Here is an 18,830-nt window from a genome sequence, read left to right on the forward strand (position 1 = left end):
TGCTTGCGTGTGGATGCATGTGATTATCCTGTTTGCCCGCCATGGGGTCATCTGGTCATAAAACATTGCCTGGACTCCCCACCCCCCCCAGTTGTAATTAGGCTGATTGCAAAAGGCAGTTGAAAAATGTTGAAATGGAGTCCATATTGACTTATCACATGCATTATTACAGTAACCCTTGTCTGTACGGCACGCACACGCGCCCAAAGGAAAACCTCGTGTGTTCAGACAACGGCATTCCAAAGCGACATGGGGGGGGGGGGCTTTGGCATCAGAGGGAAGGAACTTGCACGAGTGGAGCGTTATTCCGTTATTGTTCTTCAATGGCATCGGCACAGCAGCTTGTGCGAAAGCAGCAGTCCATCAGTCAAAAGTTTTTACAGCTGCCTGACTCATTTGTGGTCTGTCAGCTGTCAGAGCCCCCAGCGCTTCCCTCTTGATTGTACCTTTAGATGTAGCGTAATGCGGAATAAGTGTCTGTTATTTACACCTGCCGCCGCCGCCTTGCAGTGAAACGCCGCGCTTCAGCCTCTCCCTCCGTCCATAAAGGAGCCGCAGCATAAAGCCGGCTCTGCCCTCGCAGTAAATCAGCGGCAGCGTCACCTCGCCTTCCACCTTTAAACACGTTGTGTTCTCAGGAGCTGCCTCACAAGCCGCCCTCTTCACTGCGAAAGCATTAAGGAAACACACCAGGAAAGCCCCCCCGCCCCCCCCAAAAGGTCGTGTCAGGAAGGAGGCGAGCCCACCTGCGCCGCCTCACTGCAGCCTGACACATTGACACACATGGGACTGCTGTTTCGTCACCTTGCGTAGGCCTTTTGCAGATAATATTAGTAGTGTGTGTGTATTTTTCTTTACCAGACTGAATATTTTTCAGGTCCCCACAATGTAAACCTCAATTTTATAGAAATCTGAGACGGCAATCAAAAACTAAGACAGCTTGTATTTTGCTTGGTTACTTATGGTTAAGGTTAGAACTGGCCGGGGGTTGTGGTTATCAAAACTAGGATTATACCCATAGAAATGAATGGAGAGTCCCCACTATGTTGGGAATATATGAAATGTGTGAGTGATTGTGTGTGTCCTAGATTAAAACGCATGATGATATAGTGGGCACTGCTGCTCTGTGGACTAACTGCTGTGTAGGAGGCCAGGAAGACATGTGTGAGCATACCATTGCAGGCAGGATGAAGGGGGAGAGCTGGTATTAATATCTTAATAAATATTTCATATGGAATGGCTCTGCAAGCCTATAATGAGGGAGGCCCAGACCCTTGCTCTTTATTTCTCTGTCTGCCCAAACCTTTGCACTTTGTAATGTGAGCAGCGTGAGATCGTTAGAGCCGTCCTGCCCATGGTTTTCTGTTTCTGCAGGGGGGCGCGCAATATTATTCACATTTTGACATTAGCCTGTGCTGGCGTTCCGCGCACTGCCGTAACCTCGCCAAGCAGATGACATGCAAAGTGAGGGCCAGGTGCTTCGACTTTTGCATTTCGTGTTACGGCGGAACAGGCAAAGGTCTCCAAATATCATGCCTTCGTTGAAGGGGGAGTCACAGGGAACAGAAGTAATCAACGGTACTCCTGTGCTTGAGGGTGTCCCCTATTTTTTGTTCATTTTGAAGCTTCCCATTAATTTTATGGTTCAACGTTTTTGCTAGCTCTCTGATCACTGCTTTTTGTTTTTCTTTCAGCTTCAAATTGAGTTAACTGTGAGATCCTACAGAAATAACAGGTTTCAAGCTTAATGTTAGACCACCTGGATGATGACATTGGTGACATGTTAGGAATTTGTATTGTAAATAAGGCGATGAAATTTCCGGTAAATTATTAAATATTTGGGCCATTTGCTTCCTTTACCATCTCACAAGGGGAATTCCACACAAAGGTACGTTCTGTAATTTTGAACGCTGTTCTTGCGTACTATGTGTATTATGGTAGAAAGCAGGCTTATTTTTTCAGTAATCAAATGAGAACAGGGTTTACATCTTGCACTGGTAGCTTAATACAGTTCCCAGAAGACATTTTTCCATTATCTACTCTCTGCCATCTGTAGCATTGAGGGGTCATGGGAAACTGAGGATTACAACCAGAAAGCAGGAAAGGAGGTGTCAAATGTTTTGTTGTAAACATAAAGATGAAGGACTACACATGGGTGCTGATTTTAATATTAGAAGATTCTGGTGATTTGCAGAGAGCATTATTTCTGCTGCCACAAATAACTGATTGTTTCCAAATACCATGTTGATGTTAAAAAGTTTGTATTTATGCGCCTTGTTTGTGCTCGAGGTATGCACAATGCTACTTCCATACAGCTAAAATCCATTTGCTATGAGGAAAATGTAACTTAATGCAGTGTTTGGAAGGAATTCCCTTTTAGGTAGGTGATTAACGCCGTCGGCAGTGAATGAACATACTGGACAGTAACCCCCAGTTCCAGTGTCGGTTGGCTGTTAATATGTGAGTGTGATTATACCTCTGTGGAGGGTCCTTTTTCCTGTCAGTACACATGGTTTCAGACAAACCAGCCAGGATGTGCTATTCTTTAATGCTCACAGAGTAATAAGGTAATTCTTGTTTCTGAAACCATCTGCCCAGCCGAACAACAGACGACAGACAGCTAACGCAGGCAGCAAATGTCAACAGATTAGCAATAAACCTGTGGAGGAGTTCCTGTCTCCTTCTGGTGAGCGGGACCGGAATGCTGGGGGAGGGGGGGAGGCACAGTTGTGTTGCCAGCGTTGTGAGGACCCAACGACCTGTCACCCCAGTGTCCCCTGACCCCTGACCGGGAAGGTTGTTTTTGTTTCTCCACCCCCTCTCATCATGGAGTGACACTCTGAGATACATCCGCAGTAGCGGCCACCTCACCACCACCACCGCAGTACAGTGTCAAGGAAACCCAGCAATTTTGGGTAACCGAGCCGCTTGCCAGGCTCACCTTAATCCCCAGCTTCGAAGCAGTGCTTTCCCCTCTCGGAAAGGCCCGCGCGTGTTCTCCAACCGCTAACAGGAAACTCACGCCAGTGAGCCGTGACAAAGTAAACGTCGAATCCACTAATTTACTTCCCTGCTCTAAATAAATCTAGATAATAGTCCCCAAATTTTGTCCTATTCCCCATTTTCCAGCCCCTAGAGGCACTGCTTCATTTAGATATGTAAGCAGGGGATGGGGGTTGGAAGGGGAGGCACTTTTTTTTCCTGGGGTGATCAAATCAAGTCTTTTCGCTGAGAGTTTTTCATCTATTATAGTGCCATTGTGCTCTGCGGGCCGCCTCCTCTCCAGCCTCCGCGCAGCCCAGCAGCGGACCACCTGCATACCCAAGAGTGGAGGCCTGCGAGCAGCATCCACCATAGACTTGAGTTGATTAATACGCTTCCTTACACACATTAATAAGCCCTTAACAGCTTTTAGGAATCTTACTTTTTAGCCCACAGTTCATAGTGTCTAACCTCCCAACCCTTAGCTAATCTCTTGCCTCTCCGAGATCACAGTCCATTGCCTCATGTTTAGCGATGCTGGGTTTCTGAGCACTTGCTCTACAGAAGTTTAGGGAGTTCACTATATTCTGAATTTCAGCACTAATCCAGCTACCTATTTTCTGTCAGCCAAGCGGAGGAATAGCATGAACAAAAACACATTCATAGCTTAAGAAGTCTCCAAAGACTTCACTCAGGGTTGACTGGACAGATTATACTTGCGCCTCTGTAAAAAGAGCAAGCCTCAGTAAATAGCGAACTGGGATGTTCTTTACAGCTCCTCGCTTTTGCAAACGATTGTTGTGCTTCATTCTTCACCATTTTTTATTGTTGCTTCTTGTTTTTTTTTTTTTTAACAAGAGCAACATTTCTGTTCCTGTGTGGAATTCTGCTCGTGTTTTCCGGTTTTCACATATCTATTAGGGTGACCATAATTTGTACATATGGTCATTTCACTAACTTGAAGTAGTTCATGAAATGTATCTTTCTAGCTTATTCATATTACATATCAGGTGAATTGTAGAAAATACAGAAACAATTCTACATAGGTGAAAAAACAATGGAAACTTCATAGGTGTGCCCAGCCAGCCATTGTTTTATATATATATATATATATATATATATATCCATCCATCCATTTTCCAAACCGCTCATCCTATTGGGTCGCGGGGGGTCCGGAGCCTATCCCGGAATCAATGGGCACGAGGCAGCGAACAACCCAGGATGGGGGGCCAGCCCATCGCAGGGCACACTCACACACCATTCACTCACACATGCACACCTATGGGCAATTCAGCAACTCCAATTAGCCTCAGCATGTTTTTGGACTGTGGGGGGAAACCGGAGTACCCGGAGGAAACCCCACGACGACACGGGGAGAACATGCAAACTCCGCACACATGTGACCCAGGCGGAGACTCGAACCCGGGTCCCAGAGGTGTGAGGCAACAGTGCTAACCACTGCACCACCATGCCGCCCCCATATATATATATATATATATATATATATTATACATTATCGCAGTCTGAAAGGAGTGTAAAGTGAGGCACAGATGTATTTCTACACTTGACTTAAAAATTAAGCATGTTTGGTATCTGAAGCCTCTTTACTCAGCATTAAAGGAGAATAATCCATTGTGGTGTAACTTTATGTTTGATAATACAAAATATTGTCATGTCCCTTGAATAAAAGTAATAGGATGTATAATAGTTGCTCATTGGCTGAAGGTGACACATTTTATGTATAAGGGTGGTTTGAATATACTGTGCACCTTATGGACTGTATTTTTAAGGGATACAATGCATTATTTATATCTTGTTTTACCTTCTCTATTCCTTGAGGGGAAGAAGATTCTTGTCCAGTGCCATGTTTTTGAGATGTACTGCTTCCCAATGCCCATCTCGTACATCTCTTTTGAGGCTCCCTACACGTCCATGGACTAATGTTCCATTTGGTCACAGGAGATGTCATAGGAGGGCTGTATGTATTCCATGAAGTTTCTCTGCTAATGTGCCTTCGCATCACCTCTATGTCTCCTTCATTTTATTACTGCTTTCGATGTACTGTGAAGGATGGACCTGGTGCACTTTGACCTTGCAGAGCTCTGATGCAACCTTAGACAGTGTCCATAGCGCTGGCAGAGTAACAAGGTCTAATGCCAGGGGTCACACTTATCATATGAGTTCTGGTCAGTTTGTGATGCAATGACCGTAAGCCTTGGTCTTGCTCATGCTACAGTCTCTGTAGGTCCCTCTGAAGCTGTTCAGCACCAGGAGCTTGGGCAGCCCCCACCCTCCTAAACTGTTGCTCTGGTTGCTCCCAATTTTTTCCTCAGGTCAACCGAGAGCCAGTTCAGTCGCAAGTTTTGGCCTGAAATTCATATCAAACTAACCACTCACCGTGTCATTATCAGAACCTGCAGTATATTTGTAATACATGTGTTAATTAATCGTAACTCTTAATTCAATCTGATTGCCGGAATGACAGGCTGGCAGAGATGTCACAAAGATGACCTTTTCTGTCCATGTACAGCTAAAAGGCTGTTTCAACAGGGCATTTCAAAAAACCAAGCTACTTCTTTTGTACTTTGTTAATTAGTTATTGATTTGGAACAATGTACTACACGGGATTGGTAGATTAGTCTACTGCTTGCAAGGTCAGAGTTTTATACTGTCTGGTCATGACAATCTTCATTAGTATGTTCAGATTTTGGCATGTGTCTTGCAGTCCCATCCCTTCCCTTTCCTCCATACCTGCTGCCTCCATTCTCTTATCGTCAGTGAGCCTGAGCACCTTTGTGTGTGCTTGTTGCTTTCTTTTTACGTTTAGTGAGCGCTCCAAGGTGGGCTGTGCGTCTGTCGTAGCTCGACTGCACACTAAGCCTGCTTTTCACACAGCACAGTGTGTAAGCATGCAGACACGCAGCCCAAGTCACGAGGAGCAGGAGGCCGTGGTGATTTAATCACCCGTGGCGGCATGCATATTTGATGTACAAGCTTCATCTTATTAACACCTTCTCCTGCTAGGGACTGAACACTGGAGACGTGTCTTGAGAGCGGCTTTTCCTCTGAGGGAACATAATGGGCATCAAGAGGTGCCCCGTCATCTCCATCACTCGCAGCTATGTGTCGGGAACGTAACCTCTCTGCTCCGCTCACTTATTCTTTCAGTGTTTTTGTATGAGGGACTTTCCTCTAAATAAGGAATAATGGTCCCCTGTTAGAATATTTAAATGGGAAGAAGGAAGCAGATTTGTATTTGAATTCATGCAAACATCCAGCATCAAGGTCTAACTTACTAATGACTGACGCGTTAATATGAAACATGTAATTGCACAGAGTGCCTGTTTAATATTTAATTATTAACCATAATGAAAATATTAATGTTGAACACCAAAAGGGAAATATTCTGGATGTAAATTAACAGAATGTGAGTTAGTGAATGCGTTGGTTCCCCAAACTCGCCCCTCCCCTCCCCACCCTCCTTGTTTTTCAAGTCAACCAACCAATGATGACCTTCGACCTCCCATATTGTAACCAGAATGTTCCAGTAATTTCTTCAGTTGTTAAGAAGCTTTGTTCTGACCTAAATAACTAACATCAGTTATTAACATTTTTTTAAATTATTATTTAGTTGAATTAATGCCAGAATGTCAATTAATGCCACTCATGGTGGATGCACGTAGGTGCACGTGCTGTATATTTTTACAGAATAGATCATGAGCCAAGATCAAACTGCATTCGTTCTTCAGTGCCTGCTCCACTCACACCATCACTTGTTTCTCTGGCTGCTGCTGTACATAAGAGAGTCTGAATTCCTCTGTCAGATGTGACTGGACACCGCTCTGAGAAAAGGACAACATTCCTGTTTTTGCCATCTGTCTCAGTGGTATCATCTGTGGTAGAATTCAAATTAAAACGGAATAAACTTAGAAGTTCCGGAAACTGGTCCAAATTCAGCTTGATCACCTTTCCTCAGTGTTGCATCAGCCTGCCCTCACCTAAGCACTGGACTCAAGGTTGTAAAGGCATTGCCATTTCTTAATCTTTTCTCCACTTTAATTCACATTTGAATGACAATCTGATTTAGGGGAAAGTAAAAAAAAATAAATAATAATACTTAGCGGTTGTTTATCCTGGGCTGGAGCCTGTTAGATTAATAGTTTCCTGTGTCGGGCCTTTGTCATTGTTCTTGGCTTTACTGTTATTTTTCTTTCTGTGTCAGGATGCTTTTCCCTCTCTGGTTCTCATTAGGCTGTGTAAACAGAGTGCAGGAAATGGAAATTAAAACATGTTTCTGAAGAGCCCTGACTGCTTGTGTGTGTGTGTCTCTGTCTGTCTGTCTGTCTGTCTGTGTCTGTGTGTCTGTATGTATGGGTTATATATATATGACAGTGTGATAAGAACCTGTTATTTTGACATTGTGGGTACCATTTTTTCGGTCCCCACAAACAGAAACATTGTAAAATTTGATAAAAATCTGTGGCTGCCATTAAGAAAATTAAAATGTCAATCAAAAAATGTAAATGTATTTTGATCGATCGCTCATGGTTAAGGTTAGGGTTGGGCAGGGGTTATGGTTGTCATAGTTGGGATTAGGGTTTTTGCCGTAGAAATGAATGGAGTGTCCACACAGAGATATAATTACAAACCTTTGTGTGTGTGTGCGTGTGCATGTGTGTGTGGTGTGTCTATCTGTCTGTGTTGAAAGAGGGAATAATTTAAGATTGCATAATGACTCTGCATTTCCCAGATAAATCATCAGCAAGACGGAGTAAAAACTATTAGGGCATTTTATCATGATGAAATATTCAACTAAATATTATCGATATACATGACGTACAGAAACATTCCGTCTGTTTCACATTACAAAAGGAGGAATTTCGATATATTTTTATGTACAGGTCTGTATTGATGTGTACAGTGCTCTTTGTGATTACACGGGATAGAGCAGGGGTATCTATTTTTAAGACAGGCAGCAAATAGGATGGGTTTGAATGACATTAAATACACAGTGGATTCCGTCTTTCAAACCTGTGAATTTGTCTGACGGTGCTCTTGCGGAAAAGTGACACGAGCGAAAAGAGTGTCTGTCAGGCGGCAGCGAAAGTGAGAGAGTTGCTCTCCACACCGCGTCTGCTTCATCTCCCAACCCTGGTTTTCTACCACGGCAGCAGTGGATGTAGCAGGGAGTAACTCTGTGGGCAGTATGTATTTTTGCAGTCAGTCAGGTCTGTAAAAGCTCAATACAATATCCAGGGCTGTGTATTCAGTGAGGAAAAACTACAGAGATGAACACAATTATACGGTGACTGCAATATGTGCGCATCGCATCGCAGGTATATTAGTGCAGTGGGAACTGTCCGTTTTATTGCCGGTGACCCCCATAATGCAACTGGTGCGTGAGTCCATGCTGACAGGGGCATCACGGCAAGATGGTGTTTGTTGTTAGCGGTGCGCAACGCAGCCCGAAAACAATATTATGGGCCATAAAATGTGCCTGACAGTCATATCTTAAAATACTAGCAACAGGTTAGCAGTGGGGAGTCTGTCAAAGTTGGCAGGCGTACAGGAAATATGTGAACCTGTCACCGGGAGCAGTCTCAGAGGGCGAGCTGCTTCGCAGGAGCTCATTAACCCAAGGAAATAATTACACCAATATGCAAATGTTGTTTAGATAATTCCGCGTGCTATCAGCGCAGGTAGTCAATCATATGCGCTGGCCGAGAGGCGGCCAGGTGTTGGGATCTGTGCGGAGTCGATAAGGACTGCTACCTGGCCACCTTCAGCTGCCGGGCTGAGACGCTCGCCACACATTACTGCCATGCTGGATTACGCGCTAATAGGGCCACTCCTGAATTCACTCTCTGCGTTGCACACAATGCTCACGTTCGACCTGCATGCGTGTGGCTCAGAAAGCGGGCTGCTCAAAAAAAAACACACACAGAAATATTAACAGTGTTTCTGATGTAACACTTATTTGTTTTTTGGAAAATGAGCATGCGTTTAATGTCAATCTGTGGCCCACCTGGTAAATGTGCTTGTAATGAAGGGTCTCAGTGGGACGTGGGGGGGGGGGGGGGTCAGGAGATCTCTCTTCTTTAAGGCTTTTGTCATCTGCTCTGAGCTGAAGATGAGGTGCTGTGCTAGCTGCCGCCACTGGGCTGCTCTCGAGAAAGCTGAAGATTCATGTGAAGAATCACGCAGGACCACTGTCAGTCTGCAGAGGCGGACCAATGACATGGCGACGCATGGCATGCAGTGGTCAGCCCAGTGCTGTGGGCTGGTCAATTGGGGCTGGAGAGCTAGTTTGTAATGGAATGCAGTGTGGAGGACAGTGAGTAACGAGGGAAGGCAGATGGAAAAGGAAGACTTGAGGGAACATGAATGCCACAGGCCTTCAGGCATCACAACCCCTGCTTCCCTCCAGTGGAAAGATCAGGGCAGGACTGCAGTTGCACTGTGTTGCATCACGGATTCAGAGATGTTGTTTTATTCCAATTCATTACTTTCAACAAACAATAACAACCACACCAAAATGCTCAAATAGTCACCAGATTGTTCCATAATTTACTAGAAGTCAAAAGGTATACCTGTGCCTTTGCTCTAAAAAAACAAAGGGACGCCTTTCTGTTCTGCAGAACGGTTTAGTAAAGGCATAGAAATATTAAACATAACTAAGTTGCAAGATTTGATCATAAAATTGTTAGGTGAGCCTCTGACCTTATATTTATCTATGCAAACTATGTTCATTACATTTGCTGTTGTTACTATCTAGATCATTTTACATATGGATTCAATTGTGCAAATGGAAAATGAGAAATGTAAAGCTTTTGCTGAATGATGCTATCATTTGAATTTAGTCCTTGGTTGCATTTTGTGCATAAATTCACTTCTATGGTGTTTCAGCACCATTCTGCTGCCTAGTCCACTTTTAAGTAAAATACTCTTTATTTTTTATCTGGTTAGTATGACACCCAGTTTTCATCTCTGTCTCTCTTTCCTTATCTTACCTGCCATCCATCCATCCATCCATCTATTTGACAGAAAAACAATTTATTAGTAGTTGTTAGAAAGGTTACTAATTTATGTGTTAGTAATCATCTGTGTTTGAGGTGTACTGGGTATGCCACAAACAATAGCAATTAGTACGGCTTGTTCAAAAAGTCAGCCAAATGGGAATTTATATACCTCTTTTATAACACTAGTTTGAGTGTTTTCATCTGCAGCTGCGGAAACTAGTTAAAGAAACTCGTTACTGTGGCATGACGTTGCCAGTGGTCAGTGAGCAAAGTGCTCAGCTAGTAAAAAACATAATGCATGGACTACTGAAAGCCCCGTGTTGTAACAACGCGGGGTACGTATGAAAAAAAAAAATCAAACGGAAGGATCAGTGTGAAGAGGCAGTAATGAAGGCCCCTTTTCTTTTACGGCACAGCAAGAAGCTCTCACTGTTGCATTAATTAAAACACTAACATTCCTCTCTTCTCAGCTGTTTCCACTTGTGACCAATATGTTTCAGGATTGTACATTTACAGTCCATGGATGCTTTATTGATTCAGCAGCGTGGTACAAATTAAGACTTAAATGTTACGTCAGAAGGCTATCGAGTTTTACATCCAGGGAATTTACAATATTCAGGGCTCATTGATTACATCAGAACTATTTAAAAAGTCTGTTTCTTATTTAGGATTCATGTTGTTTGCAAGGTTTTGAAACTGTCATATTACCAGTGCTGGTTTTATGTTGCATTTTCCTTCTTTCTGTTGCAGAAGAACAGTACTCCAGAGGAGCATGTTCTGTACGTGTGGGACAACTTCATATCCAAATCGGCAGCGAAGAACGTCTTCCTCATCGCACACAGTTATGGCGGCTTGTCGTTTGTAGAGCTGGTGAGTGTGAACAGTTTCTCTACCCCTTTGTACTTCCCACCCTCTGCTTGTGGGAAAGGCATCGAATGATTAAAAATAAATAACGTTTAGCTTCTTTGAGAAAGTGCTGCCTCTGTAAACAATCCAGTTCATCCTTGTCCTGCGGCAAAATACACTTCCTCTGGATCTAAAAAAATAATGTTCTATTAGGCTTTGGTGCGTAGAATGCAAAGCAGGAGGCCCAGCGAGGAAAAAAGAGCCTTTTTAAGCTCCAAGGGAAAGTTACTTTCTCTATTCTGCTTTGTCACATTCTATTCCATTTGAAGTTTCACAGTCTCTATATTTTATATATTATCGGTTGTGTCTGCATTATACGCATATAAGGCCAAGGCCTTTTGAACTGTTAGCTAGTGCTAGTAGTGCTAACTGGTGACAGCTGATAGCAACGCCCGGTGATTCTTTGATCCGCTTTGATTCCCATTTAGACTCTGTGTGAACCCAAATTATTTAAACCATTTTTCTTTTCTTTTGAAAGTACAGGGGGGGGCACTTACCCACTAAAATCGTACAGCTATTTTATCTATTTTTATTCTTTTTACATTTTTCTACCCATATGTGTATTTTTTAAGATGAAACAATACCTGGAGAATATGGCCACCTAGATTTATTTTTCTTATTTTCTTATCCTCTTGCTTTGTTGGCTTTAGAGAGATAAGAGTGAATCAAAATAAAAGCCAAAGTGTTTCACCTAAACCTCTAATGCACCGAATGTTATCCATCCTCTTCAGCTCCCTGGAGACCATGGAAGCATTATACGATGCATGCAGTGTCTATCATTCTTCCAGTCATTCTCCTATCATTCTTCAGAATTATGGCCATAGTGATGTGATGTTAACACTTGAGCCTCCTTCCTCCTGACCTGCACTCTGGCTCTGTGCTGCAGGCCCCCTCAGTGGACCCTCAGTGGACTTTTTTGATTGGTCCTTCTCTCACAACATGATGGCCGATTGTAGGATTGGTACTTTGACTTAGGTGCCTTTCCCACACACCAAACACCTGGTTTCTCCACTTGGAGGTGCAGGGGCTAGTCAAGGCCCAGGGCCCCAATTTGTTGTATTTAATTCTTTTTCCCTGTGTGTTACAGCTTTTTATTCTTTAGGTAGGATCAAGGAAGTATCCAGACCTGGTACAATGGGGTGACCAGACTAGAGCCAAAAATGTTGTACAGGAGTGGTATTGGGGTAATATTCTAGGGGGGGGGGGTTCCCCTCTCAGTACATATTGCCAGTTGTGAGCATTATCCATTAATTATCTCGCAATTGAGTTGGACACATGCCATGATCAACAGGTTGGACAGCTCTGTTTTTCAGAAATGCATGTTCCATGTTTTGTTTTTATTTTTTCGTTTACAATCACAACTGGGGTGGCCACTGAGGGGGTGGCAAGGGCACCCATTAGATCCGCCCCTAGGTAGGACCCCATCAATGACATTAGCCCTAGGGATAGCGTTTCCTTATTTCTGTGGAATTATTGCTGGGTGGGGCTGCTCTGACCCCTTCCCCCCCACCTGTTACTACCTGAATTAACCGATCATCACTGCAGCTTGGTGTGATGGTAGCACCACAGGCAACATAATGAACATCCTAGCCCAGTGACTAATTTTGTTTTCATTTTGTTGTTTACTTGTAAGAAACTGCTGCCTTCCCAGCCTGAATTAGCAGTGTAAAACGTTCAAGTAATTGAAGGGAAAATTGTCCAGAGGGTGTGGGAGGAAGGGTGGGATGAACCTCCTGACACATGAGAAGCCCCAAAGAAAACAAGCCGTCTGCGGGTTAATTACGGCTCCCCTTTCCACTTAATAAACACATTTCTGATCATGCGCATCAAACGCGCCCAGATTAATTTCTCCCGCATTTTTATGCTCCAGCCATGTAACCTGTGTTTGGAGCGCTGAACTGTTTCATTGCAATTTTATTTCTTTTAAACACTTCACACAGTGTATGGACTAATTATAGTTACATCAAAGAGGAGCTAAAGGCCTTTGAATGAGAGTGTGTTGCTGCAGGGAGGAAAGCTTTATGTCTGAATGGACGCTGGTCTTTTTCTCCCCACCCCTCTTTTTCTGTCCTCCCTTTCTCTCTCTTTCTTCATCCCTCTTTCAGGGCACTTTGGCCACTGCCGGTGGTAAAGGATCTGCAGATTCTCTGCATGCCTGTTCTCTGCGATTCAGGCCGGGGGCTGGGTAGGGTGTCGGGGTGGTTTTTCGGTGAGAAGGAACATGCTCGTCTGCCGTCGGTTTTATTTCGCCACCACCTGAGTGCTGTCTCAGGGCTGGCATCGCTTTCGCGGGCACACCAGCCATCGCACTCACCCGAGAAGAATGATCCAACTCCTCTACATGTGCTTTCATCCTGGAAAGCCATAAAGTTGCCCGGTTCATTGATCATGGACTGTGAACTGTGGTGCCCGGTGAGCAGTTCATAACCCCACAGAAATCCCCATTCTCACTGTGTAAGAGGAGTATGCTTATTAAGAGTCCTGGGCATATTATATAAGCAGTTACGTAAGAAGGCATCTGTCTCCCAGCAAGCGTATATGTGGGTGCAAACAGCTCTCTGCTCTCCAGAATGCATGCTTTGAATGTATATATACACTCTACGTATGGACTGTGTGTGTTTGCACATCATTGTATAAGAAATCGCTACCCCAGTTGTGGTTAATAAAAGTCATAAAAATAAAGTCATAAAAATGTATGACTGTGGATGAACAGGTGCTGCACATTTTATGAGGAGTCAAGGTGAACGTTGGAGTTCCCAACAGATTCACCAAGACAGAATAAAACATGAAGACCTTTACCAAAGAATTATGATTCAATTCTGCGTTGTGGCGAGCATGTCCGCACAACAACCTCTGCGTGTTTTAAACAATCTGCCAGTAACCGGGGCTTGAAATTTAAATTAAAAAGTCGCACTCAGATGAGTATGACAGTGAACGTTCCCTCCCTACCACTAGCCTCCCGGGATCCTCTCTGAAGCATGTTTGGACTGGTTAACGTCTTGCACACAAATGATGAAATAGCCTCATCAAGCTGTTCTGCACCGGTCACTGGTTAACCAGGTCACGATCGACTCCTGCCAGATATTGAGTGGAGTGGACAAAACCAAGCCCGCTGACTGCTTTACCACCTTAGCACTGATTGAAGAATGTAGTGGCACAAATGAAAAGTAGTTTGGCATTAGTCTAGATCAAAACAGAATTATAGTCCTAGCAGCGTAAAGTAGACAAACCTTAATTTAGTTCAGATCTAAATAGGGAACTCCATTATATTATATTATATTATTTTGAAGAAGCTCAGGAGGGTGTTTTTGTCGCATACAGGTACATGAGCAGTGCTGGGTGTGGAACTGGAGCACTGTGCTGGCACCATTTGCACCGCTGGCAGATAAGACACATGTTAAGGGAGGGAAATGAACCGGCAGCACTCTTGTGGCGAGGCAGGAGATGAGCAATATTAGCCCGTCTGTGTGGCCATTCTGCCGCCATTATGCCCTGCTCCCAGTGACTGGAATTAGGTCAGAGCGACTTGACGCTCTCCCAGGAAGGAAGAGGCTATCTCTCTGACAGCGGAGAAGGGATTAGTCAGAGGAACAACAGGAAGTGCCATCAGCATACCATTCCCAGGTGTGTACGGGGCCGTGCGAGCTGACCTAGAGTGCCGAGGCAAAGCTTAGTGGACCACATGTGGCTGAAATGCCAAGCAGAAACTAGTTGCAGACCCTCTAGTACCAGTACTGTAGAAATAATGGCATTTAATCCTTAATTTGCCCTCCAATTTCTAATTGTATCTCCGCATTTAGAGACTTCCTGGAGATCATTGTTGTTTGACATGTATGAATTAGGTGATTAGAGAAAATCTGTGTGGTTTGAGATTTGTTCTGCAGGATTTGACTGGGAAAGTTTTTGGCTTGGGGTTGTAAGGAGGTCAGACCTGTGCTTCAGGTTATTAAGTGCCGAGGAACAGATAAAACAGGAGGCCCATTCATCAGGCTGATACTGCTGGCTTTCAGCATCCTCCTGTACTGCTTTATATGGCCTGTGGGGAAGGGGGGCAACAGGAAGTAAAGGGATGGGGCCTCCCTAGGGAGTGGGATCTTCAAGCTTAGGGACGGGCCATTGTGGGCCAAACTTCCATTTTTTACTGTCCTGGGGAAGCTAGTTATCAGGCAGGCTGGAGAACACATGGAGGTCTGTGGGGTTTCACAATACATTTTGTTTCCTTAAGTTCTACAGAGGAAAAGCCATATTTCCCATTTATGGTTAGACCGAAAAAGTTACAGTGGCGTGATGGAAATGATCAATTTGTCAAAACTATGGAGGGCCATACATTATCACGTGCCATGTGTAATATGTAGGACAAGGGAGGACAGGAGGCACTGACCAGCTGGTTGCATGCTGCTTGTTAGCACAGACCAGAAGCTTAAAGCACAAGTGGTGTTCTGGATAGCGGCACTGACTAGCCAATAAAATATTCAGAATGAGGAAGTGGATTATCATTAGCCAGCCATTTTCTTTGTTCTTTTGGTAGACTTTGGAGAATTACAGGGCAAAGTACAAAAATGGCAGCACCCTTTGGAAGCGACTGGCTCTTTGACTGGGGACCAGCTTGGTAGGTGCAGTGATTGGCTGTATGTGAAGCTGCAGAAGCTGAAACCTCACACACTCGCGCACACACACACATCCCCCAGCCTGATGCTGAGCACCGGAGTGCTGGAAGAACTGCATAAACCCAGGGAGCATTTATTCTGGGCCGCCTCCCACCTGCCTGAGCCCTGCCATCGGTACTCTTACTTGCTTGTCAGACAGACCCCCGCTGTGTCTAACCCACTTGGACAGTTCCGAGGTCCGGAGCTGTCTGCCGTCCGCACTCTGGCTGCGAGCCGCGCCGCTCGCACCCACCTCCCCTGGGCCTGGAAGCTTCCTGTTGAGCAGGAAATGCCGTGTGGCAGAATGGTTTTGCTGCACAGTTCCCTCCATCTCCGCTCTTCCTGCACTGGTGTGGCGCGGCTCCGTGGCTCCTGATTTGCCAGCTCTGCCCCCTCGCCTGCAGGCTTCTCCGGCCCGAATCCAAAGCCTGGCGCGGCCGCAGCTGGCACAGACGGAGCGCCACCGAACACACGGCGCACCGGAAATGTCTCACCTCCCGTCAGTTTCCTGCAGCAAGCCACTGGGGAAATTAACTTGTGCGTTTTCAGACGGGTGCCCTCGGACATACTGAGACCGGTGACGGGGAGCGGGGGGTGCCTCTCGTCTGTTGTAGTGATGCATTTCCTAATTCCTCAATATTTGCGACAGTGGCAGAGCCAAAACAAAAGAATTGGACGCACGCTCGTGCTTATAGTTCAAAACATCAGCAAATAGTAAATTTCGTGGCTAATTGTTGAAAGTCACTGCTTGGTATGGTCACAGAGTTTTGTCTCCTTGAGTGTGATTCTGCCCTGTTGGTGAGGAATGCCCCAAACTTTCTCAGTTATCCCCATTTCGGGAAGCATTCATTCCTGATGAGTGGCTGTGTTTTGCGTCAGCTATTGCCCATAACGGCCGGCATCCCAGATAGCAGAAGAGGAGTATTTAGTCTTGCAATCAGAAACACATTAGGGAGGCGAGGGTGAGAGGCGATGATAAATGGAGGGGCGCAATAGCAGAAATTAGTGGAGCTGTATGCAAAGCCTCCCATTTTGTTTGAAGTGAAACAAAAGGACCACCATGACAAAAGTGCCTGCCAGCCCGCACAGCGGGACATGGGCTCTCAGCTGAGCTCGATCCCTGTTTGTGTGCATCGTGCGCCCTGCTGACTATGTGTGTGTGTGTGTGTCTGTGTCTGTGTCTGTGTGGGCGGGTACGTGGGTGTGTGTTTATGTGTGTATGTATCTTCCCGCTCATGAGCAGAAATATTATCTTTCATTTATCTCCGTCAATCCGTTTGTTAGAATTGCTACCAGAAGAAGATCCCTATCTGATAATGTGCATGAGCAAGTCCTGCCATTCAGTCACTGTAGTTTGAGGTTTGATTTTCATTTAAATTGATTGGTTGTCTATAAATGACCATACCTTCATCTGGTTGCTACAGTGATAGACCAAGGACATTCTTCCAGACGACGCATTGTACCACCACTGAATTCTTCCATTGACCATTATTATGTACAAATGTCCTTCATGCCCTTCCATTTAAATTTTTACCTGCATTATGTGGGGAAGCAAATGACATTGCCTGAAATCAATTATGTTTGATAGTTTGAAAGGAATATGCACAATAGCATTAAAGATCTGGCTTCAGTCTGTGGCATCTTTTTCTCTTTCCCCTGATTTTTGTAGTCGTATTTTGCATGCCGCCCTTATCGAGGTTCCCTTTTCCCCCAACTCCCTGTAGAGGCTTGTGCTTTGGGGACATGGGAGGGAACCTGCTCACTCAATTGGCTGGGACTTTTCTTTTCCCATGTAGCACTGGCACCTTGTGTCTGTCAGCAGTGGACCATCCATGTGCGTTTTTAATTGATTTCAATTTGTCGTCAAGGTGCTTTGTACTCGAGAAATGTCTAAACAGGTAGGAACGGATTAGGAAAAGTGTCTGTAGCAGTGATATTTAGCTGCTGTTCTCTGAAGAGTCAGTATCCATTTTTGTGTTGAGGTAACTGATGCATAAATACCACCCAGGCATCTGTCATGCTGTTTTTAGGGCAAAAGCACATTATTTTATGTTGTTGTGCCTAGAAGACTGAGTTTTTGGTCATCAGTTATGCTCAGAGCCATTTTAAATGACCAAAGCTGATGTGAATGGGGTCCTTATGTTTTTTTTTTTTGCCAAGTCCTGTTCAGAATATAAATAAAATAGCTCTGTTTATTAAAACATGGCTGATATGTTCTATGGCAGATATTTTCTCATCAGCTACTCTACCCAGATCAACCCAAACCCCAGCACAGACACACACACACACACACACACACACACACACACACACACACACACACACACACTGTCACACCCAAACTTTGTGTGTAAACAAATGCAGTTAGGTGTCACACTGAAGTGAAAGGTTTTACCCATTGTAAATGCATCTTATCAAGGATGTAACAGGTTTGTTTCTTAGTATAAATTATCCACTGATTTCAGACACAGGAGCTCATAATTACCATTACAACTCAGTGCCTTGAAATCCTGCTATGTATAGCCTGATAAAAGATTATATGTATTTTTGATGGCATCTTGTGTTGAGAAGGTAATTATGTGGGGAAACCAGCAACTGACTGTGGTTTTTGAATTTGTTAATTATGTAAAATATAAATATTGAAAAATAATATTGAATCTGTATTGACAGTAATATGATTAGAGTGGACTGGCATCCTATCCCACTTGCACCCTAGCCTTGTGCCCTGTACTGCCTGGGATAGGCCCCCACCACCAATTCCCTACAAACCAGACCAAGATAAGCAGTTTGAAGATGGGTGGACAGTAATATGACAAACCAGGAAAATGTTTCATACATTTTTTTAAAAAGGAAAAATGCATCAAAATGCTGGCTAATCTTCAGGTGATCACTGCTCATTGTTGTTGATAAACAGCTTCTTAGATGTTTTTACAGCTGGAGGTTCAGCAGCTCTCTCATAATGGCTCTCTCACAGCCATTGATCCGCACTGGCCAATGCACCTCCCTACAGCTGTAACCTCAGCTAAGCATACTGGCTATTATCTTCTGTTGATCGCTACACATTTTTGCTGTTTTCCTCAGAAACAGGTTTGCTAATCAGCTGATTGCTCTTAACAGCGGCAGAGAATGCACACCTTGTCCAACACTAATGTTTATAGTCTAGAACAACTGAATCTTTCATTCTGATGATAATTGCCTTTCTTTTATATAAATGAAACATTTTATGGAGCCACATGTGGACATCTGTAGGTTCTATTCCTTATATTTTTGATGAAAG

The 18,830-nt window shown here is 44.3% G+C and overlaps 1 protein-coding gene across 6 annotated transcripts in view; it reads left to right on the top strand.

Annotated features, from left to right (window-relative positions):
• The window catches only part of fam172a (family with sequence similarity 172 member A), a 134,762-nt gene that overhangs the window by 56,466 nt on the left and 59,466 nt on the right, over nt 1-18,830 (top strand). For all 6 annotated transcript variants that reach the window (XM_048983055.1, XM_048983080.1, XM_048983064.1 and 3 more), the window contains one exon: nt 10,752-10,871. In XM_048983055.1, the coding sequence (XP_048839012.1) occupies nt 10,752-10,871 (120 nt within the window). The remainder of the gene's footprint in view (nt 1-10,751; nt 10,872-18,830) is intronic.

Source organism: Brienomyrus brachyistius, chromosome 2 (assembly GCF_023856365.1).
Source record: "Brienomyrus brachyistius isolate T26 chromosome 2, BBRACH_0.4, whole genome shotgun sequence".
Lineage (NCBI taxonomy): Eukaryota > Metazoa > Chordata > Actinopteri > Osteoglossiformes > Mormyridae > Brienomyrus > Brienomyrus brachyistius.